Here is a 23,755-nt window from a genome sequence, read left to right as displayed (position 1 = left end):
AATTCTGTTGGTAATGTGAACGTTGGATTGGAGGGAGAGAGGTTGGTGACCAAGAGAAAGACTTTGTAATAAATTCTTAAAATAGGCATTTTTTAAGGATAATTATTTGCCTACCCTTGGCGTACAGATTGTTTTTATTGAATGCTTTAAAAATCCCCAATAAGGAAATCTGAAAAGCATTCAGTGATCAGTCAACATTTTCAGTTGTTTCTATTTGTTAGGTTTTCCTAAACATATGTTTCTTAGTCTTAAAAAAATTTCTGCTAAAATAAGAGTGTGCTGAATCTAAACTTCTGTATGTTTGTATAATTTCACCCTTTTGTTGTTTGACTGCTTGCATCTGTCATAAATCACCTTAAAGTTCCATAAGCCCAAATTAATTATGCTCATATTTGTGATATGCTATATTTGGGCTTGTTTTGTCATTGTAAAATTGATGTGAAGAGTGATCACTGAGATCCTTGATCTGTTTAATGCTGTCTACTTCAGCAATATAGGTTATCATGGGAAAACTGTAATTTGAAATAATCTCTTTGCTTACTTCTTGAACTCTTTGAAAAATAGTTTGCATTTCATTTCTCTTTATTTTATACTTCTTTTGGTCTATGATGTCATGGTGTTCAGACATTTTGCTTGACTGATAAATTGTTTTAACTATTAAATTTTGTATATACACTTCTAAAAAATGTACTCAACATATAATTAGAAAACTTTTATAAATATCTGGAATATTTTTTCTGGTTTCTACCTACTAATATGGCAGCCTTTCTTTGGTTTCTTTTTTTTTTCTTATATACATATTTTCAGAATACTATTGTGGAGGCTTCTATTCAGCTTCCTCCTTCCCTTTTCTCATCAAAGCAAAAAAGAGAAGTAAGACCAACTGATGACTCTCTCTATAAGCTTCAACTCATTGCATTCCGCAATGGAAAGCTTTTTCCAGCTACTGGAAATTCAACAAATTTGGCTGATGATGGAAAACGGCGTACAGTGGTTACCCCCGTGATTCTCACCAAAATAGGTGTGTATGTGGCATATGTTAATCTGTAGTCACTGGGTAATGTGACTTTATAGTTGACTGTTCCAAAAAATGTTTATTTTTGTTATTTCTTGTTTTAATGAGTCACTCGCGAGAAAAGATCTTGCAGAGTACCCATTAGTGTATAAGCTGTTGTGTATGAAGTTTGTTTTAGAAATATTCTTATTTCCCATTTTCTCCAGATGGTGTGAATGTAGATACTCACCATATCCCTGTTAATGTGTCACTGCGTCGAATTGCGCACGGAGCAGATGCAGTCGCAGCCCAGTGGGATTTCGATTTGCTGAATGGACAAGGAGGCTGGAAGTCAGATGGATGCCATATACTCTACTCAGATGAAAATGTCACCACGATTCAGTGCTACTCCCTCAGTAACTATGCGGTTTTAATGGTATGGCAGTTGTTAACTTTATGCGTAAACACTATTTTAATTTTTCCCTATTCATAATTAAGCTGAAACGAAGAATTTTTTAACTTTTAACATCAGTTGCTCCCTTTAATTGTGTAAGAGGTGGTGTTTTGTGTAATTCTGATTTTAAAGGGAAGTTGAATTACTACCAAGTGAAATGTATGGTATTCAATTTATAGTATAGAAATTTTCAGTAAACTTTAAAAGTGAATCAGTTCAACGAGACTTTGACCTAAAAACTTGGAGAGATCTTGGATTTATACAAACTCTCTCGCCCCAGAAAGAGTGATTTATTTGTCCAACAATATACAGTGAATAGTGAAGGGAGATTTTCCCACTTTGCCATCTAGTGCCTTTTCCTGCTATACGTCATAATTATTAGATTCTCTTTGAATTTAGAATTAATGGTGATACTTTCAGTTTTGTCATTGCAAGCAACAGTATTGACACAAAGAGTGTCTTTTCAGTTTCAATGCCGATCAATCTAATGTTGTTTTCTGTTATTCACCAGTGTTAACAGCTATTCATCTTTTTGGTATTTATTCATGTTCAAGGACAGGTCTTTTTAATTAATGAGATATTTAAGTGAATCTGGTTTCTGAGTAGATAATTATGAAATTAACCATGCTAGTTGTTATTTTATGTTATATAATTATTGTTAGGTACTAAACATCATGGAGTACATTTAGAGTATAGTGAAAGATTTTACTGATGAGTCTAAAATATATTTCCCAGAAATGGTTTGAAGTTAGCCTGGGTGCGAGGACTTCTATTTTCTTATTTCTGATTCCAGTTGTGAATCTGTTATCTGGGCATTATTTTATCAAAGTACTAAGTAGTCTTGAAACATGACATATTTTACGTTTTGTGAACTTTCCTTAAAATTAACAAGATAGCATTTTCTACTAGGAATGATCTTGAAGCAGACCTGAATTATAATAAATTTTCCTCAGCTCTTTTTTCGTTTTCTTTTCTTCTTAACTTCCTATGCCTTACTCTGTGCACCAGTGGAGCAGACAGAGAAATGAATAGATTATTTAGCAGGTCATAAGGATTATCATTTCAGCGACATCATTAGACATTTTGTACAACTGCAAGTAACATACACGAATATGTATGTTATTTGTCCCAGCTGACAAGTCGTTTATCAGTTTGGACATAAAGTTCACGTCGGTAGTTTATAATTGTCTTCACAAATGGGAGATGTCTGATTTCTATAAATCTGAGTCTAATTTTTATAAGTTCATATTTTATTATTTTATAGTCTCTTTTTAAATTAAAGCATGAAGTATAATTATATGAAGGATTTTTCTCTTTCAGTTTAAAAGTGTTTGCCCATTCAGGTTTTGAGTATAAAATAATCCGAAGCTGTGATGTACTGAAGGAGAAATAATAGAGATATAACATTGTCTGAAACTTATATAATAGTTAACCAGAAAAAGTTGAGCAAAATAAATGAAACACAAAACCCACAAAAAGGCATTTTATAAACTTCACTATGTTACTGAACCATATGAAACTTTTATTTTTAATCTAATAGCAGTTTAAAGCATCTATTTTTGAACTTCCTAACTGTGCTTCTAAACTATTTAAATTATTATAATCCTTTTCTAGAAAGAATAAGCTATTCTTTTATCTTTCAGACTTTTAATCTTTTTAAAAATGTAAAACACAATTCTTTAAAGCTAAAATACAATACTAAGATTTTTCTTCTATTCAGTGTTCTTTCTCTTTTCTTAGATGTAAGTGTGCCACCTAGAGGCAGCAAAGTGAAATGTATCTGAAATTGTTGACAAAATTATAATAAAGTTAGTATATGGGAATTTTAGAGTTGCTAATTAAACTTAAAGGTGAAGCTAGTGAAATTTTACCCACTCTGAAGTAATTAAAGTTATGTCTAAGATAGACAAAATAAATTTTGAAATTGGATCAGCATTTTTTTTTTTCTTACACTAAACTTTTTTTGAATGATAAAATTCTGTTTTTCTTGATTACCATCTTAATACATCATTTTATATAGCAAGTCTAATTTTCTGTCTTGGTAAATAGTCCATAAAACTTTTCCTGCTCTGGCTTTAAAGTATTTTTTATTAAAAAATGAGACATGAAGAATATCTTTGTTTATAAGTCTGAAATAGATACCACAGTTGGTTCAGGGTACATCCTGCTATAACAAGTTATGTCCTAAGGTCTCAGTGTGAATCAGAGAAAAGTTAAGTAGAAATTGAATGATCTGATCAGATATAGCCAGTTGGAGCAAGAAGATTCATAGGAACTGGGGTCAGTAGGAGAAAAGAAAACTGAATAGAAAGTAGGGTAATGATTAGAGTCTGGATCTAACTATGTAGTACTTAGTACTTTAATTGGTAATAATAGTGAAAATGATTCCACTTTTTTTATTGTATTCACCCAAAAATGTGAAGCTGGAGAATGATCATTTTTCTCTCTAGTGATGCTTTTAAATTTGCTTATGTAAAACTTGCTGAATGAAAGCAAACTTCTGTTTTATTTACTCTATAACTGAACGTGAACGCTAGTGATGTTTCTATTTAAATAGTTTTTAAATAGGTCCTACATTCACACGGATCAAATGTTTTAATTATTTCTACACATTAAGGATATATGATGAAAACTTGAACTTCTGTCCCTCCTCCCATCACAGTCATAGGAAACTGCAGTTATCAATTTCTTGCATAATATTGAAGAAACTTTCATGTGTATTGAAACAAAATTAACATAAAATTTTATTTTCTCCTGTTTTTACAGAAGGGTTGCGTGCTCCATATATTGTTCTGAACTATGCTTTTTCCCCCAATGGAATGGTATATCTTAAAAAGGAAGATGGTGGTGGTGGTTGTGGTAGTGGTGGTGGTGATGCTGATGGTGATGATTGTGGCTAATGTTTATTAAGCACTTACGTATCAGGCACTCTTCTGATGTCTTTACATGCATGAATTTATTTGGTTCCCGTAACAACGTCCTGAGGTATAGGGCTATTATCAGCATCCCGCAGTTTACAGATGGAAAACACAGAGAAATTGAGTGCCATGCCACAAAGGTAGTTAATGTTGGAATTGGGATTTGAATTCAGGCAGTCTGGTTCCAGAATCTGTGTGGTGAATGTTCAGTAATGTTCACTGCTATTTACTAGCTATACAATTTCCATATTCAGGGGCTTGGGGAAGGGGTGCAAGTGTCTTCTACAATCCTTGGCAGAGAGTAACAAAACGTGGGGAGCTGGATATTATCTAATAAAACATCAAAGCACCAATTTAGTTCTCAAAGTATACTGTATATAACATTTGGCTTTTAAAACGTACTGATTTCTTTTCAACTCAAATGTTATATACAGTATACTTTGAGAACTAAATTGGTGCTTTGATGTTTTATTAGATAATATCCAGCTCCCCACGTTTTGTTACTCTCTGCCAAGGATTGTAGAAGACACTTGCACCCCTTCCCCAAGCCCCTGAATATGGAAATTGTATAGCTAGTAAATAGCAGTGAACATTACTGAACATTCCCTACAGGAATTCCCAACAGGAATCTAAAGCAGGCAGTGCATGAGAGGAGTTTAGAGGCTAAATCCTAGATATTGATCGTTTGTCCTCAATTATTAATTTGGCAATGGAGTGGTAGCTTTTCATAAAAGTTGAGGGCAAATGTGTCTACTTTTACTAGCCTCCAGGTGGTTTTCATTGCCTGACATTCTTTGAGTTTTTCCACTGATATTCTGGATTTTAATTAATGCGGATACCTGAAGGCCATGTACCAAAGGCTAGTGTTGTGGCCCTCCTGCAAGGGCAAATTATACAGAATGGGTCACAATAGGCTTTTCTTTTGTTTTTCCCTTTTGTGTACTTGGTTTACAGACTAAGCTGGGACTGTCTTCTGCCTGTTCCTGCATATCTGTTGCTTACCACAGTGCCTGGCCCTGGAGGGTACCCAATTAATACTTGTCAAGTAGATGATGCATTGCAGGTTGGAGGCTCATCACAGTGTAGTGGAGCACTCTGGCTGGAATTGTTTCTTGTGTTCTTGGTCCAGCTTCCCACTTATTGTGATGTTTGTTAGATTTTTGTCAATAACAACTTATATTTTGTTAAGTTAAAGGGTTTCTTGAGGTGTTCCAATATGATCTTTTTAGGTCTACAATTGCATGTTGTTAACTTCTGATTCTTCCCTGGTGATATTTGCATTCCCTTCCTACAGTGTTGAGGCCATCCTCCATTCCTTGTCTGTCACCTGTTTAGTTCCCCTCTTCACTGAGCTTTTCTTATTTCAGGTATTATCTCAAGAGCTTTCTGCTTAGAGATATATTCACTGTGAGCTCCTTCCTACGTCTAGCAGTCATTTTTTTAGTTTTAAGAGTCAGTGCCTACAATTGCATGTTGTTAACTTCTGATTCTTCCCTGGTGATATTTGCATTCCCTTCCTACAATGTTGAGGCCATCCTCCATTCCTTGTCTGTCACCTGTTTAGTTCCCCTCTTCACTGAGCTTTTCTTATTTCAGATATTATCTCAAGAGCTTTCCGCTTAGAGATACATTCACTGTGAGCTCCTTCCTACGTCTAGCAGTCATTTTTTTAGTTTTAAGAGTCAGTGTAGTAAGAGAATTTGGTGAAGGGATCTGGCACACCTAAAACCCCAGTTTTCTGGCCTGTGGCTGTTGCCTGGATAGAATTGTCTTCCCAGCCTGCTTTGATCCTTTATCAGAAAGATAGCTTTAAGATGTCCATTGTTTTCATGTTAGAGAGGCAGTGTCTGCATTGTGGTTGGGAGCAGTCTTGGCAGCTACGTTCCTTTGGATCTAACCTGCACGCACTCAGCATCTCTGTGCCTCAGTTTTTCAGGCTATTAAGTGGAACTAATAATATACCTGTCACTCTTTGTAAAGTGCTGAACACAGGCAATGCCTGGATTTTGGTAAATGCTCTGTAAGTGACCTGCTGTTATTGTTCATGGATTTCAGAGCTCTTACAGGGCTCTTCCTCTTTTCTCCCTTGACTGTGCTGCACTTATCTTCTTCCAGCATCGTTGTGATCTGATTGTACTTCTCTCTCCCCAGTGACTTTCAGCTCTTCAAGGGCAGGAACCACATCTTACCATTCCGTCTCCGGTGCCTTACAGTGTTTGGCCCATTCTTGCTTGTGGAACTTGGAGTTGAACTCAAACACCGATGGTTAGAGAGGTCTACTGAATCTTTGCTGACTTGGAGATACTTACTACTCTCTGTTGTGTCCTATCAGCTGGTGAATATGCAGAGTGATGAGTGGGCTGAAAGGGCATTAAAAAGGATGGAGTCTATGGTTGCCCCTTGTGAACCACGCGCATGTGGGCTGCTGTTCTCTCTCCATTACCCTCAGTGCGAGTCAGTATTTAGATTTACAAAGCAGATGGTCCAGGGCAGAACAAGAACATGCCACAAGTAGTTAACACAAGGGAAGTCAGGGAGGCAAAGAAGTGAGTGAGGAAAATAGCATGCAATATTAGTCCTTGAATAAAGTGAAGAGACCCAAGGGCCAGCGTTTTTGTTTGTTGGTGTGTTTTAGTCACTCACGAAAATGTCAATAGTTAAATGTCCAGAAAAGTGCACTAGCCTGATTCTTTCTTTCTCCCCTCAGGATTTGACAGGGTCTGAACTGTATGGCCAGGCAGCCAGTCTCTTGCACCCTGTGGTTTACACCACCGCCGTCATTCTGCTCTTGTGCCTTTCAGCTGTCATCATCAGTTATATATACCATCACAGGTGAGAAAGAAAACTCGGCAAGTACAGATCTGTGCACTGGGATTTGAAGGTCTTTATTTCACATTTAATTAGGGTAACACTGAGTTTGATACCATGCTGTCTTTCCAAAGGACAGATGATTACTTTAGACTGCATACAAGCCTTCTTCATTTTGTGCTATTAGAGACATAATTAATTAGTGCATGAGATGGTAAATTCATCTCTTACAGTGCCCAGTCAGTTTGCTGGGTTTGTAACTGGAAAAGAATATTTCAGGTATTGAACTACTACTGTGTTACTACTACAGTGTTACACAGTGTTGCCACTGTGTTACTACTTTTATTTTATGACTTTTTGCCTGTTGTGGCGTTCTTTATTTTACAGATGGCATTTTAAAGAACTTTATGACATTTAAGCATGGGATATGGTTTTTGTTAATTAGAGACTAAGCTACAGAAACTTTATTTTATGGTAGAAAATAATGAACCAAAAGGATTTGCTAAGCAGAAATTCACTTTACAAAAGGTTTTGCTAGAATGTATTTTCCTGTTTAAGCTGGACATATATGACATGTCTTGACATTTAGTTAAGAAACAAAAGGAGATTTTGATACTTAAAAAAAAGAAAGACATCAGTGTTTTGTTATTAAAGGCCAGGAAGAAATGTCCTGGGTGTTTAGACTATGTTATCCTAGTAGATCCAGAAAAAGGCTCAGTGGCACACTGCAGAAATCTCTAGGTAGCCAAGTAGGAAATTAGTCATCTTAAGACATCAGAGTAGCAAAAGCCTGCATGTTTTTTATTACGGAGAATTTGTTTAGCTTTTAGTGGATGCAGTGGTTCTGTAATTGACTTGACTTTTTTAATGCATAAAGTTAAGTGTTAAGAAACTGTATTGAATTAAATTTCTCAAGTCCTGTTAGTGTGTATGTGACTGATAGTATATGTTTGTTAAGTAAAATGGTTAAATGTGAAACATGTGCATTTGGTCTTCGATGCAGTTGGAATTGAATTATAGATGCACGTCATGGTGTTTTACTTCAAATGCACTAGACTGAATATTGAAAGTATGTACATTTTTTGTAGTTTGATCAGAATCAGTCTGAAGAGCTGGCACATGCTCGTGAACTTGTGCTTTCATATTGTTCTGACCTGTGTGGTCTTCGTGGGAGGAATAACCCAAACCAGAAATGCCAGCGTCTGCCAAGCAGTAAGTCAGAGTGAAACATTGAAATGGGAAAAAAATACTGGTATCAGAAAATAATTTTATATGTTTCATGAACTATACAAGGAAACTGTTTCTTTAAAGCATTTTCTTTAATTAAAGTTAAACATGTCTCTCACTCAAACAATGTACCAGTATACCTCAAGTTTTGAATTATCATTTTACAAGTGAATATAAACTTAAACAGCTCATTTCTTTATTATTGGGACTTTAATGTCACTTGTTATGTCTGTTATAATGCTTAACATCTAATTTAAAAAATGTATAAAACTTTGGCTGAAAGAGAAGTGATATTTTCTGACACTAGGATTTTAAAAATTATTTCATCCATTGATGAAAACAGTAGGAAGTAGAAAAAATTTAACTGTAAGATGTAAAAATAAGAAACGTATTAGCTTTGATAAAGATTAAGAATTAAATGTTCAACTTATTTTTAAATAAATTATTACATATGTAACCTTAGAGAACAGTATTCTTGCAAAATAATTATTAAAAAAGAAAATTCTGCACTATATGAATAGGAAATAGGTAAAATTATTTTTCTATATTTGTATATTGTCTTTCATGTGCTAGATCACAAGAAATATTGCATAGTAATTAAGAGTTGAGATTGCCTGGATATCAGATTCAGTTCTGCCATTTACTAGGTGTGTTTTTATGGGCAATTTACTTAACCTTTATTTTTTTCTTTTCAAATTGTGGTAAAAAACATCTAACTTGTGATTTACCCTTTTAACAAATTTTTCAGTGTATGGTACAGTATTGCTAACTATAAGCGCTATGCTGTACAGCACATATCTAGAAATTTTCATCTTGTATGACTGATACTCTACGCCCATTGAACAACAGCTCCCCATTCCCTTCTCTCCCTAGTTCCTTACAACCACCATTCTATACTCTGCTTCCATGAGTTTGACTTCTTTAGAGACCCATATAAGTGGAATCATGTAGTATTTATCTGCCTCAGAAAGGCTTATTTCATTTAGCATGATGTCCTCAAGGTTCATCCATGTTGTAGAATATGATAGGATTTCTTTCTTTTTATGGCTAAATAATGTTCCGTTTTATGTATTCTACCACATTTTCTTTATCTATTTGGACATATAGGTTGTTTCCATCTCTTGGCTATTGTGAATAATGCTGCAGTGAACATGGGGGTGAAAATCTCTCTTTGGGATCCCGATTTTAATATTTAATCTTTGCATCTCAGTTACCTCACCTGTAAATTGGAAATGATCATTGAGATGTTGGATGATACGACTGTTTATATAAAAACTAAAGTTCTTTACACATATATTATTAGAAATAATAGGGAGGTTTAGCAAAGAGTGAATGTAAATTTAATGTACAAAACTACCAGTATGCAGAAATGCAACTATGAGAAAACATAATTAGTGAGAAAAATATCATTTATTTAGTATCAAAGACTATCAAGTACCTAGGAATAATAAAAGTTGTTCAAGATTTATAGGTAAAATTAAAATATGTATTAAAGAAGACCTAAATAAATGGAAAGATATACTAGGTCCAAGGAGGGGAAGACAATATCAGAAATGTGGTAGTTCCTTCTAAATTAATCTTAGGTAAGAAGAGAATTTTTCACAAAACTCGGTAAGATGATTTTTAAATCACTCAGCATCCGGGAAATGCAAATCAAAACACTTTGAGAAACCATCTCACTCCAGTCAAGATGGCTGATATCCAAAAGACTGAGAATGGTAAGTGCTGGAGAGGTTATGGAGAAAAAGGAACTCTCATACACTGTTGGTGGGACTGCAAAATGGTGTAGCCTCTATGGAAAATGGTATGGAGGTTCCTCAAACAATTACAGATAGATCTACCGTATGACCCAGCTTATTCCACTGCTGGGAATATACCCAGAGGAATGGAAATCATCATGCCGAAGGGATACCTGTACTCTAATATTTATTGCAACTCTATTTACAATAGCCAAGAGCTGGAACCAGCCCAAATGTCCATCATCAGATGAGTGGATGCGGAAAATGTGGTATATCTATACATGGAATACTACTCAGCTATAAAAAAGAATGAGATACCATTCACAACAATGTGGATAGACTTAGAGAAAATTATGTTAAGTGAGACAAGTCAGGCACAGAAAGAGAAATACCACATGTTCTCAGCTATTCGAGGGAGCTACAAATAAATAAATAAACACACAAATGGAGGGGGGGAGAAAACCCAACAATCACAACAATTCCTTGAACTTGTTAAGACAAGTGAACAGATATGGTGTTGGGGGGGGAGGGGAGAGAGGGAGGGTTAGAGGAATGGGTAAAGGGTCATGAAAATCAACTACAGGTTATTGTCAGGGTCTTACCTTTTGTCTTGCTGGTAGATTCTTAGATGCTTATTATATTATTAACAATAACTAATTAATTAAATAAGGCAGTTTATGCTCGCCCAGTTATTAGAATGTGTCATGAGACATAAACCTTAGGATTAATCCAATGTTGGTTACCTGAGATCCAATTTAAAGTGTGTGCATGTGTAAGAATTGCTGAGAGGATTAAGTGACTGAAAGGGCTCAAGAATACTAGGTATAAGTAAGTGCTCAATAAATGTTACCTATTAATTGGGCTTCTATTAATGTTATTGATAAAATTACCTCTCAGCTTTGGAGCGTATTTCTCTGTTTTAGACCATTACTATACATTTGAAAAAGAGCTTTGTTTGCAGTTTAGGAGAAGTCAGGCAACAGGTCTCAGATGAACATCATGCGTGTACAAAAGACAGTGCTTCTGCGTTCCTCGCATGGCTGGCTTCCACTGACCTTGCAGGTCTCAGTTTACTGTTACTGTTTCACAGATATTGCTCCTCACCTCCCACTGTTATTCTGTGGTCCTTATTAAAATCTCATGGTGCCTACAAAACTTTATAATTTACTATTTATTGTCTCTGGACTCTTAAGCTCTGCCTGGATTCAAAGCTCTACAGGGGCAAGAATTATATCAATTTGATGCACCAGTGTTTATCTGGGCACCATCACGGGACCTGACCCATAAGTAGGTGCTCAGCAATATTTATTGGGTGAGTGAATGAAAAGAAGCCTCTGTTTGCAAATAGTAGAAATCATTCAAACCTAGAGCCATTTTGAGCATAGACTGTTTGGAGAGTACTCAGCACACATTGGTAGTAATGGTCTCAGTTTTATCTAAAAGTATTGATTGATTTCATGAAGCAGACACATATATTTATTTGACTAAGGAAATGAATAAAAAGAGGCCATTGTAAAGATGACTGCCTTTCATTGTCCTGAATGGTATTTTATACCATTTGTAAAAGGAAAAGAAGAAGAATTACACTGAATTTTGGGACTTTCTGGAACAAATGTCCATTAGTGAAAGGTATATAAAAGAAAGGAGAAAGGCACATCCTCAGATGTTTTCACATGTTGTTTCTTCTGCTTTTACAATGTTCTTTGTTTCTACTAAGAAAGACATAACATCATTCTCGTATTGCTGACTCAGATTACTTGTTTTACTTATCCATTACAATACTTAAGTCAGTTAACAGCCAGCTGAGTGGTGGTGGTAGAACACTGAAAGGATTGGCCTGGGATTCCAGGTAACAGTAGGTTGTAATTCTGTATCTGCCATTACAGCTTGTATTACTAGTCAGTTAACCTAGTAGGGACTTAATGTTTCTTTTATAAAATAATGGGTCAGGCTAGCTAAATGAAATGGTCATTAAGGTCCTTCCGTCTCTAAAACTGAACTCGTGTGTGTTTTTATGTGTAGTTTTGTATATGAATGTAATCTGTGTAGTTTTGTCTTTCTTATTTCTGGTTTAGAATGCTCATATTTTACAAACTGCAAGAGTAGGTTCTAATAATATAAAAGTTGTTTTCCTCTTATAATATACAAGTAGTTTTCCCCACACAGTGATTGGTTAAGGTTATTAAAGACACCACCAGCCAAATACTTCTGACTCTGGTCTCTAAGTTCCAGGTGATACCTTAGGGCATGTAAATAATTAATTAAATGCAATAGGTTATTTCTTAAGAAAATCACCTTATTTCAGAACACCAATTTCCAAAGCTGCAAAATGGGTATAAAATAATTATCCTAAAGAGTTCTACTTTATGCTGACCCATTCTAGAGAGTAAAGCACAGTAGTGGAGACTGACGGGCACCCAGAGTCCAACAGACCAGCATTTGAATAATGCCTCACCACCTAATAACTCTAGTGATCTGGGGCAAGTTATTTCAATTCTGTGACTCCATTTATGTGTTTAGAAAATGTATGAAGAAAAAGTACTTCTAGGATTAATATGAAAGTTAAGATAACACATTTGCAATAGTTGGCAAGTAGAATGCTCTTTACTGATTAGATTTTCCCAAAGGTCTCTCCTGGACCACAGCAGCAGTCCTCTAGATAGCAGACATAAAAGGACGCTTGAGAAGGGCAGCTGGCACTATATTTCATTAAATCATGGAGTGATGGAGCAACAAGGTAACTTAAATAAGATCCAGCCGAATCCCTTCACTGCCTAACAAAGGAAACCAAGGACCCGAAAATTAATGATTAAGCAATTGGCAGCGCATCATGAACCAGAACACAGATCCCTTCAAGCTTTGAGTCAATGGCCACTTCTAATTTGTCACTCAGCTTCTTAGTTCTCCTTCAGCTCCTTTTGCAAAAAAAGCGTTGAAGGCCGTAGAAAGCATGGTAAAGAAAGATGGGATAGCCTACTATGTACCTAGGTCATACTTTTATATGACTGGCAGCAAAATAGGTGTGTTTACACCAGCATCGCCACAAACACGTGCGTAACACGTATTACAACGGCTACTACATCACTAGGCAATAGGAATTTTTCAGTTATGTTATAATCTTAAGGAACCACCGTCATAAATATGGTCTATCATTGACTGAAATGGCATTGTGTGGCACATGATTATATTTATATATGATTGTGTTCATCATAAAGACCATTTCTTGCACAGTTGCTATATACACTGTACTGTCTTAGGTTTATTGGTGGTTAAAATACTCTGCAATATGTGACAGTTTATAATTGTGTGACACATTTAAAGTGGAATTCTTTAGGATAATTATTTTACACCCATTTTGCAGCTTTGGAAATTGGTGTCCTGAGGTAGGGTGGCTTTCTCAAGTAATAATCTATTGCATTTAATTAATCATTTGCATGCCCTATGAATTAGATTCCTTACTTCAAAACTGTTTACAAAATTTCTATCTGAATCTGACTTATTTGGAAGAAAATGTGACAGTGAGGTTGTCTTTCATGTACAAAGTGTTGGATGCAGAATACAGTCAGAAGTACCACATTCCAAAATACAGGAAAACCCTCTGCACTAGATCTTAATTCCTTCTTTTTTCTCATTCTTGTGGAATATTTAGTGATTTGTTTACGTGACTCCGTTACCAGGTGTCATCAGACTCCTAAAATTCCACTCTTGGTAATAATCATTGAACTGGAAGTCTTCAGTATCCTTAAGAGTGAACACTTTTCTGTAAATTTAGAAATGCCATAGAAAACACATCAAAACCTAAAGATGGATGTTTTTCCCCTTAGAAAACTCTTCATCTTACACCTCCTATGTCAAAAATACTTTTAACCTATATTTTTAATTTATGTATTTTAAAGCTCTATCTCATTTGTTTGACCTTTGTGTCAGAGACAGCTCCAGCAATAGGGGAGCCTACCATTTTGAGTCAGTATCACTGATTTGTCTTGAATTTATTGGTTTCTGTGCACCAAATTCATTTATACTGTTTTTACTTACAGACTTCAGATAGCTCAGAGGGTTATTTTATGCTTTCTGTTCCACTTCTGCCTATAAATGTTGCTTTTGCAGTGCAGTCAGCAAAACTAACAGGAGCCAAGGAGCCACTTTTCTTCTTCTTCTGAAGATAAGTTCTGACTTCTCTAGTTTGTCCAAGCTGGATCCACACTCCTAGCACCTCCAGAATCACTGCAATGTTTACCCTGGACCAGCAACTACCCTGATTTTTCCTCCTGCAAAATAAAACTTAGGCTTTCATGTCGCCAAGTTTTAGCTGCAGATTGGTTCTCGTGAAAATAAACTCTGGACGGTGTATACATGTCTTTATTATTGCCCTAGTTTATCTGCTTGATGTTCTTGAGATTACAGAGCCATCTCTTTAGAATGAAACATTTTTTCTTAGAATTTTTTATTAATAGAATATTACTTTGTGGCTGGAGCATCTCTGAACGCTCTGTTCTCTCTGAAAAAAACTTTCTGCCCTGGCCGGATACCCCTGGGTACAGTCAGAATCTTAATTCTGCATTTGCCCCTTCCTGAGGCACAGCCCCAAGTCTTGAATTGGCTGGATAAAGGCAGTATTTGTGACACATCTTTCTTTATTGTTTCTTCTTCATACCCAGTTACTAAACTGGGTAGGTTAAAAGTATTTTTGACATAGGAGGTGTAAGATGAAGAGTTTTCTAAGGGGAAAAACATCCATCTTTAGGTTTTGATGTGTTTTCTATGGCATTTCTAAATTTACAGAAAAGTGTTCACTCCTAAGGATACTGAAGACTTTCCAGTTACAAAAATGCTTAAGAAGAAATGATCAAAAAGGTAGCAAGTAATTAGTTAAGAAAGCTGGATTATGTCTTTGATGCGCCAATGACAGATGGCATTTATTTTTCTTAAAATAAGTTTTAAACCTCTGTTTTATACCTTTATCTAGACTTTCCTCTTAACTGGAGTTGCTTCAAACTCAAGTCATATGATAAACATGCCCCCATCATCCCTCTAGGAAGGCACTTGATTAGTGTAATTAGTTACATATATTGTAATTATCTTCCATTGAGCACCAGTTATATTCTAGGTATTGTGCCCATTCAATCCCTGTAACCCATAGAGGTGGCTATTGATAATCCCCTCACTATTAAATTGAGGAAACTTAATTTCAGAACAGTCACATTATTTCCTCAAAACCACACTTCTAGTAATTAATAGTAATAATACAGATATTTTTACTAATTACTTACCATGTGCTAGGCAGTGTGCTAAATGCTCTTTTTTAATCCTGTTTAACCTCAGTATTTTCATAGCATTTTTGGTTCCCAAATCAGTACTTGAGATGTTATGTGACTTTGCTCAGGTCACACAGCAGGTAAGAGGTAGATAGCAGTTTTTAAACCAGGCAAAATTTGATTCTCAAGTTCACCCTCTTAACCATCAATATATTATATTGCTCTCTTGCTACTACAGTATATAAAAGCTCTGAATTAGAACTCAGGTCTCTTATCTAAAACTCTTTCTCTGTGAGGTTTGGATTTTACCCTCTAGTTACCCTTACCCTCTCTGTTCCTCCATCAAATGGGCATTAGAAACCAAACTCTAATTTATAACCTTGTGTCTATGAAAAACACGCCTTTGGTTTAATGTTGTCTAGGAGCCAGTTCTATGATGTATAAAGGTCATCTTGGGCATAAGTGGTAGTCTGTGGGCTTCCTAGATCCATCTGTTGGTTTGTGCATTGGAAGAACGTAATCCTCTATTAATATGTCTCTTAGAGTACTTTGTTTCATTAGCAGGCAAAGGAGTTGATCGTTAGAATCTGCCTCCATACTAGTTTTGGATCAGACTTTTGAAAATTACTTATCAATCTTTTGATAAGCCTTAGTGGAATATTTTTTTTGTTTCAGTTTATATATTCTTCAATCTTCTTTGTAGGTTGGGATAATTCTTCATTATTCTACCCTTGCTACAGTACTATGGGTGGGAGTGACAGCTCGAAATATCTATAAACAAGTCACTAAAAAGGCTAAAAGATGCCAGGATCCTGATGAACCACCACCTCCACCAAGACCAATGCTCAGGTACCTAATATCTTTATTTGTTATATTATCTTAAATGTTAATTAAATATTTTGTTTGCCTTAGTTGAAGCATAGTCATAAATTATTATAAAAAATTGCTGAATAAAATTTGGAAAGTAAAAGATTGGAGTAGTAAGCCGGGCTGCCTATTTTTGATAGGAATTATGCATCCTTCCAGCTGTGAGTCCTCGGTCAAGTTCTTCACCTGTCTGTGACTTCTTAGCTCATCTCTAGAGTGGGGTGATTCTTCCTCACAGAGTTGTTGTAAGGAATAAATGCATTAATGTGCAAGCACTTAAGATGGTACTGACCGTATAGTAGGCTCTAAGAAAATGTTAACTGTTTTTATTTCCTTGAGGTCATGTGTCATTTTAATCTATACTAGTATGTATCATTTTACTTATTCTCTACAAAAGACAAAACAGATTTGGAGTTATGTCCTTCCTACCCATTACAATAAAAAAAAAATTATGAATAGATTATCATGCTGGATGAGTAGAAAATCTGCCATTGATAACTGAGTTTAGTTTGCAGTCTGCAGGAGGAGACAGGGTAGTTCTGTGGATGGTAAAGGCAGCAGGAGTGCTCGGTTGCAGAGTGACATTGTAGGATGAGATTTGGTACATCTGTCGCTTGTGTTAAAAGAAATGAGAGATGGTCTTTGGCTGAGAGATTTGGGGAGCCTATCCTCAAGCAGCTGGTCCTTCCTATCTGGCTCTGAGAAAAAAACAATGGGTTAAGGAAAAGGCAGCTTTGGCTGTAAACCTTATTCAGTCCCCAATGACCCACAGTACCCCTTTGCTGTAGACAGTGCAAGGTATACCCTCTAGGGCTGGTGCCCTCCTTCCCCTTGGTCCCTTAGCTTGAGGAAGCCTGAGCAGTACAGCTGCCAGGTATGTGGAGAGAGGGCAGCCACAGCATCACTGTTGGGGCAGAAGCACCCCATCATAAGGTGACCAAGGCAAGGCAAGTGCTGCTGGTGCCATTGTGCCCAGGAGTTTGTCGCTGGAGGGAGAGAGAAAGGTGTAGTTCAAGGAAAGTTTTAGAAGATGGGGAAACTTGAACATATGTGTAAAGGCTGAAAATAAGAAACCGTGAAGAAAAATTTAAAGCTGCAAAATAAGGGTTTAATTGATAATAGGAAATTGTGGGGGGGGGGTGGATTCAGAGAAGATGATAGAGCCCAAGATTAACTTTGGAAATGATGCTGTCTTTTGAGGTAAGATGTACATGTGATTAGTATAGCAGGGAGAAAGGGAGGGCCACATATGTTGGCTTTCCTCTAACTTGGGTAACAGAAGACAGGGCTGTAGTTTTATAGGGTAATTAGCTGTCTTTTCAGCAATACTAATATATTAAATGATTTTAGTAACTGGGTATGAAGAAGAAACAATAAGGAAAGATGTGTCATAAATATTGCCTTTATCCAGCCAATTCAAGACTTGGGGCTGTGCCTCAGGAAGGGGCAAATGCAGAATTAAGATTCTGACTGTACCCAGGGGTATCTGGCCAGGGCAGAAAGTTCTTTTCAGAGAGATCAGAGCATTCAGAGATGCTCCAGCCACAAAGTATTTCTTCTCAGGACCAGTCACCTGTCTGTCTCACTCAGTTCTTCCTGCACATCATTTCCATGGCTCTCCCCAGCGGCTCTGTGGAAAGGGGTCGGGGAGGGCCCCTGCACTCTGCAGCTGCTGGGATGTGCCTCACCTGTCTGTCTCACTCAGTTCTTCCTGCACATCATTTCCATGGCTCTCCCCAGCGGCTCTTTGGAAAGGGGTCGGGGAGGGCCCCTGCACTCTGCAGCTGCTGGGATGTGCCTGTCTCCATTGATGGGGAGAAGATGCACAGCCCTGGAGGCCCTGGAATATGCAGGCTTAGCTGAACATTAATCAATAATTAATAAGTCATTTCATTTTTAGTCTGTACTCTGGCACAGTGAGATCTTAAAGTCCATTTTGTCATGGACTGACTCTTCTGTTCATCAGCTGTTCCCTCTAAAAAAAAAAAAAATACGTAAGCAGAGTCGTCCATTTTGTCATGGACTGACTCTTCTGTTCATCAGCTGTTCCCTCTAAAAAAAAAAAAAAAATATGTAAGCAGAGTTCCTGCCTGCAGTAGCTGCTTGTTACTGTGCCTGACCACAGGGTGGCAGAAGCAGATCAGCTTTCCTCAGCTTGGAAACTTCTTAGCCCTTGTGCTTTAAAAAGAGAAATCGAGAAAACAAAACAAAAACAGGTTGTCACTAAATATAGCAGTCTCCAGAAGTGAACTCTCAACTTATTATTGGAATAAGAAGAATAATCTTCAAGGAATGACTTGAAGTACAGAGATACTGTGATAAACTCACCTTAAAAAATGATTAAAGAGCAGTTCTTGCCATTATTCCTCCATCTAGGTTTTACCTGATTGGTGGTGGTATCCCCCTCATAGTTTGTGGCATAACAGCAGCAGCAAACATCAAGAATTACGGCAGTCGGCCAAATGCACCCTAGTGAGTATTTCGTATTCTCTGTGTACCCGATCAAGTTGTTTCTCTTTTGAGTATTTTCTAGGCTCTACCATTTATTGCAGTCTCTTACATAATTTGTTATAATATGTAGCATCTGATCTGATTTACCATTGTCTTTCCTAGTTGCTGGATGGCGTGGGAACCCTCCTTGGGAGCCTTCTATGGGCCTGCCAGCTTCATCACTTTTGTAAACTGTATGTACTTTCTAAGCATATTTATTCAGTTGAAAAGACACCCTGAGCGCAAATATGAGCTTAAGGAGCCCACTGAGGAGCAACAGAGATTGGCAACCAATGAAAATGGTGAAATAAATCATCAGGATTCAATGTCTTTGTCTCTGATTTCTACATCTGCATTGGAAAATGAACACACTTTTCATTCTCAACTTTTGGGGGCCAGCCTCACTCTGCTCCTGTATGTTGCTTTGTGGATGTTTGGGGCCTTGGCTGTCTCTTTGTATTACCCTTTGGACTTGGTTTTTAGCTTCTTTTTTGGAGCCACGTGTTTAAGCTTCAGTGCATTCGTCATGGTTCACCATTGTGTTAATAGGGAGGATGTCAGACTTGCGTGGATCATGACATGTTGCCCTGGACGGAGCTCATATTCGGTGCAAGTCAACGTCCAGCCCCCCAACTCGAGTGGGACGAATGGAGAGGCACCAAAGTGCACCAACAGCAGTGCAGAGTCTTCATGCACAAACAAAAGTGTCTCAAGCTTCAAAAATTCCTCCCAGGGCTGCAAGTTAACCAACTTGCAGGCTGCCGCAGCTCAGTGCCATACTAATTCTTTACCTTTGAACTCCACACCTCAGCTTGATAATAGTCTGACAGAACATTCGATGGACAATGACATTAAAATGCATGTGGCGCCTTTAGAAGTTCAGTTTCGAACAAATGTGCACCCAAGCCGCCATCATAAAAACCGAAGTAAAGGACACCGGGCAAGCAGACTCACGGTCCTAAGAGAATATGCCTATGATGTCCCAACCAGTGTGGAAGGAAGTGTGCAGAATGTCTTACCTAAAAGTCGGTCGGGCAGTAATGAAGGGCATGCGAGGAGCCGAAGAGCTTATTTGGCCTACAGAGAGAGACAGTACAACCCCCCTCAACAGGACAGCAGTGATGCTTGTAGCACACTTCCCAAAAGCAGCAGAAATTTTGAAAAGCCTGTTTCAACTAGTAGTAAAAAAGATGGATTAAGGAAGCCAACTGTAGTTGAACTTGAAAGTCAACAGAAATCTTATGGCCTCAACTTGGACATTCAGAATGGACCAATTAAAAGCAGTGGGCAGGAAGGACCCTTGCTTGGTACGGATAGCACTGGCAATGTTAGGACTGGATTATGGAAACACGAGACTACTGTGTAGTGTTGGCTGGACTTCCTAGGCAGATATTCACGTAAACTGTGATATTCACATTCCTTTAAGCTATGAACATTTGAAAACAAACTGTTTACAGCCACATTAGGGATTCAAAAGAATTTTGAATAAACTAAGTTTTGGATTTTTATATACCCAAATTATTGCATTTTTTTTTTTTTTAGGAATTAAAAAAAAAAACCAAACCAAAACACTATAATGCATTGTTTTTGTTGTCAAAGCACCACGGAATATTTTGGGAATCTGAAGTGTAATTTTTTGGAATCTGTAATATCTACGTAACATTTCAGGCTTGTATTTAATACAGTAAATAGGTGTTTGTCATTGTGTCAATCTTTTCTTTCTGTGTTTTACAATATAAGCATTTAGTTCTATTTTAATGAAGTTTATTCATTGAGATATTTAATGAAGATTATACATGAATCAGTTCTCAGATATATTACATGGTTAACCGTACAAAGTGAGTGTTGGATTGATGTATTTTATAAATATATTTTTAAACACTACAGGTTTTTAAAAAGATCTCACAGAATGTTTTTGAAAATGGGAATGCCTAAAAAAACTTTTCCTAAATTGCATTACTTTTGCCATATTACTTTGATACTGTTAGTACTGTTTGCAACACTTTGTGGCTTTTCAGTAGTTTATATTTGGGTTTAATTTTCTTATTTTGGTGGGGGAGGTGGTTCCTGCACGTAATGTTATTCTTGAATGTAAATGAAGAGCTGCCGTATCACATGTACTCATCCTGATTCTTCACTGTTGGCTCTTATGTTGGCTTTTATGTTGTATTTAAATAGATACGGTTCCTTAGGTTCATGCTAAAGTCGTGGTCATTAAATTCCACTCCAAGGGCAAAAACAGTTCTGACCTACAAGTTATCACTGATTGTTGCTGTGCTATAGCCCTTACCCAGCTCCAGTGCTGAATCTCACTGGTGTTCTGAGTTCCCTCTCACATGCAAGACAATGCCTGAAAAATTGGCACAGCTTAGATCTTTTTTCAGCAGAATCTGAAGGTCTGAATCAGATCAGATTCAAAAGTACATACAGTATTCAAGAAATGCTAAAAGAGTCAAGCAGCTTAACTCGATAAACTTCAAAATCTGAGAGATTAATAACTGCTTCCTCACAGAGAGCAATTCTCAGAGACACCATGCATTCACCATTGTAGCTTAAATGTCCACTTTTTATTAGGTTACTACATTAGAAACATTATTTTGCTTTGCAATAATAAAACTTTTAAGCCTTTTTTTTAGGTGTTAATTTTAGAGACATTCTTTTTGGTGACCAGCGGATAGATTTGCCATTTGTACATTTAATAAACTTCTTGGCCCAGCATCTCCTGGTAAATTGATGTATTATATGCAGGATGGTGTTTGGAAATGACAAAGAGAAGCCAATAAGAAATCAAGTGAATAATTCTTACTTCTTTATTACTATTTTTTATTTTGCTCTGTAATTTTGCAATACTTTCCACTATTTTGCAGTATTTTCTAGTGTTTAGCCTGTTTCTCTGACTTGTAGGTCACCTCTACACAGGGAGACAACTTTGCTGCTCTTCTTTTTTCTACCTCGCTACAGGAAGTGGGGAATTTCTTTTCCTAGAAATATTCACCATTCAATAAGCATTTGTTAATTTAAACATAACTTTACTAAGGTAACAAAGAACATGGGGTTGGGGTTGGGAAGGACTACAAAAGACAACAGATACTTGAAGAAAATAAAAATGTCCAAGGAGATTTTGTTACTCATAGCATCGGCAGTGGTGAGCAATGATTTTATGCGTTCTTACTTAGTATTTGATTGAATAAAATTGATGATTGTATATAGGACGTGAATAATACATTGCATCCCTCCCTCTTTTGTCATTTATAATTTATGGCTTGTCACTGCCTGAAATTTCTCTCTTTTTGTAGAATTGTAAACTGTTAACAGATGTTTCAGTTTTCTTAGAGATCAGTGTGTTCATTCTCCTCATTTAAAAAATTTGGCAGCTGAGATCCAGAGAATTTCTGACTTGCTGGATACACCGTCAGGTTCTACCATATCCAGGACTAGGACTGCGCTTCCTGACGCTGAGGCCACCATGGTTGGCACATTGCTTCTACAGTGTTTATTGTCTATAATTTCAACAAACTCCATTTTCATCCTAATTTTGAGTTTTAGTTTTATAATGAGGTATAATTTGTTATATGCTGCTTAAGGAAACACACACGATTTATTATTTTATTCCATGAAAGTTAGCTTTTAATTATGCCATATTAAGTATATAATATACATATTAGATGTATGCATTTACATAATTTGATTTATAGGCTAACCTATCTTTTAGGTAATAATTGGAAATTAGGATTGTGTAGGAATATTTTTATGACTAGATTTATATACCAATGTAGATGTATATTAATATTTCAGGTCATTAGTAGGTGGCAACTGATTTCTAAATCTCAGGATATTTAAGATATGCATAGCAATATCCATGTTCAATATGTTTATATAAATAATATATGAAGATAGTAATTTATGTATATGTACTGATTGGGATTTATAGATTGGGCTCATTATGGAGAAATAACAATGTTAAAACAGACCTGTGTTACAGGCATTGAGTTCAGAATGCCCAAACTGAAGCTGGTTGAGAACATAAAAAATGAGGAAGTAAAAAAATGTCGCTGAAAACATCTGATGCAAGAATTGAACTAAATCATTAAGGAAAGTGATACATACAATATCAATCCAAAATTTAAAACAAACGTTAATTCTGTTTTTCTTTTCAGATTCCAAGAATCGTTTAATTATTTTAATATTTACTCCAATGCTTTTATCTAAGAGATGATTTGATTACTGATAATTACTTATGATGTTTTGATGTTTTTCAAATTTGAGTCATCCTATCACTTTTGCTAATTTTGCTATATTTTCCTTAATTTACTCCAATGCTTTTATCTAAGAGATGATTTGATTACTGATAATTACTTATGATGTTTTTCAAATTTGAGTCATCCTATCACTTTTGCTAATTTTGCTATATTTTCCTTGACATTTATATTAATGCTGTCATGTGGGTCAACTCATTTTTTTTCACTGAAATATAAGTAGTAATAAATCATATCGATTTATTTGTATAAACAAAGCAAACTCCTCGAGGAGAAATTTGTAATCGCAGTCTGTCGGTACTCATAATCTGACTACATGTTGCTGTGTCTTAGACAAAGGTGAGATTGCAATTAATAAGAAGATTCTTTTTTTTTAGTTTTGGTATTAACTGATTTGACTCTTTCTAACTTACCTAGGGGCCTCTAAACTATACCTATGTCTTTTATTGGCCATTGGAGTCTCCTAGCCAGTAGAGATACTGGGATACAGGAGGCATCTGTTAATAAACACATACTTGTGCAGTGTATATTAACTTAGTTACTGTAGGCTGATTAATCCTGGTTTTTCTGCCTTTCTTGTGTGCCTTTGGGCAAACCTTTTTTTCATCCTCTTTTCACTGGGGATGCCAGTGGCTCAGAGGTGGGTACTGAGTGTGAACTTACAGGACCGTAGTATTAAGAAGCTCCTATTGGGCCGGCCCGTGGCTCACTCGGGAGAGTGCAGTGCTGATAACACCAAGGCCCCGG

The 23,755-nt window shown here is 36.5% G+C and overlaps 1 protein-coding gene across 1 annotated transcript in view; it reads left to right on the top strand.

Annotated features, from left to right (window-relative positions):
• The window catches only part of GPR125 (G protein-coupled receptor 125), an 81,315-nt gene extending 60,852 nt beyond the window's left edge, over positions 1-20,463 (top strand). The window contains exons 12-18 of the mRNA XM_008587225.1: positions 808-1,021; positions 1,222-1,430; positions 7,074-7,198; positions 8,263-8,386; positions 16,099-16,244; positions 18,639-18,734; positions 18,876-20,463. Of these exons, the coding sequence (XP_008585447.1) occupies positions 808-1,021; positions 1,222-1,430; positions 7,074-7,198; positions 8,263-8,386; positions 16,099-16,244; positions 18,639-18,734; positions 18,876-20,118 (2,157 nt within the window). The 3' untranslated portion in view covers positions 20,119-20,463. The remainder of the gene's footprint in view (positions 1-807; positions 1,022-1,221; positions 1,431-7,073; positions 7,199-8,262; positions 8,387-16,098; positions 16,245-18,638; positions 18,735-18,875) is intronic.
• The last annotated feature ends 3,292 nt before the right edge of the window (positions 20,464-23,755 follow it).

The sequence above is a fragment of the Galeopterus variegatus genome, unplaced genomic scaffold (assembly GCF_000696425.1).
Source record: "Galeopterus variegatus unplaced genomic scaffold, G_variegatus-3.0.2 Scaffold4301, whole genome shotgun sequence".
Classification (NCBI taxonomy): Eukaryota; Metazoa; Chordata; class Mammalia; order Dermoptera; family Cynocephalidae; genus Galeopterus; species Galeopterus variegatus.
Note: the sequence above shows the minus strand (reverse complement) of the source record. Positions and strands in the feature narration are given on the sequence as shown.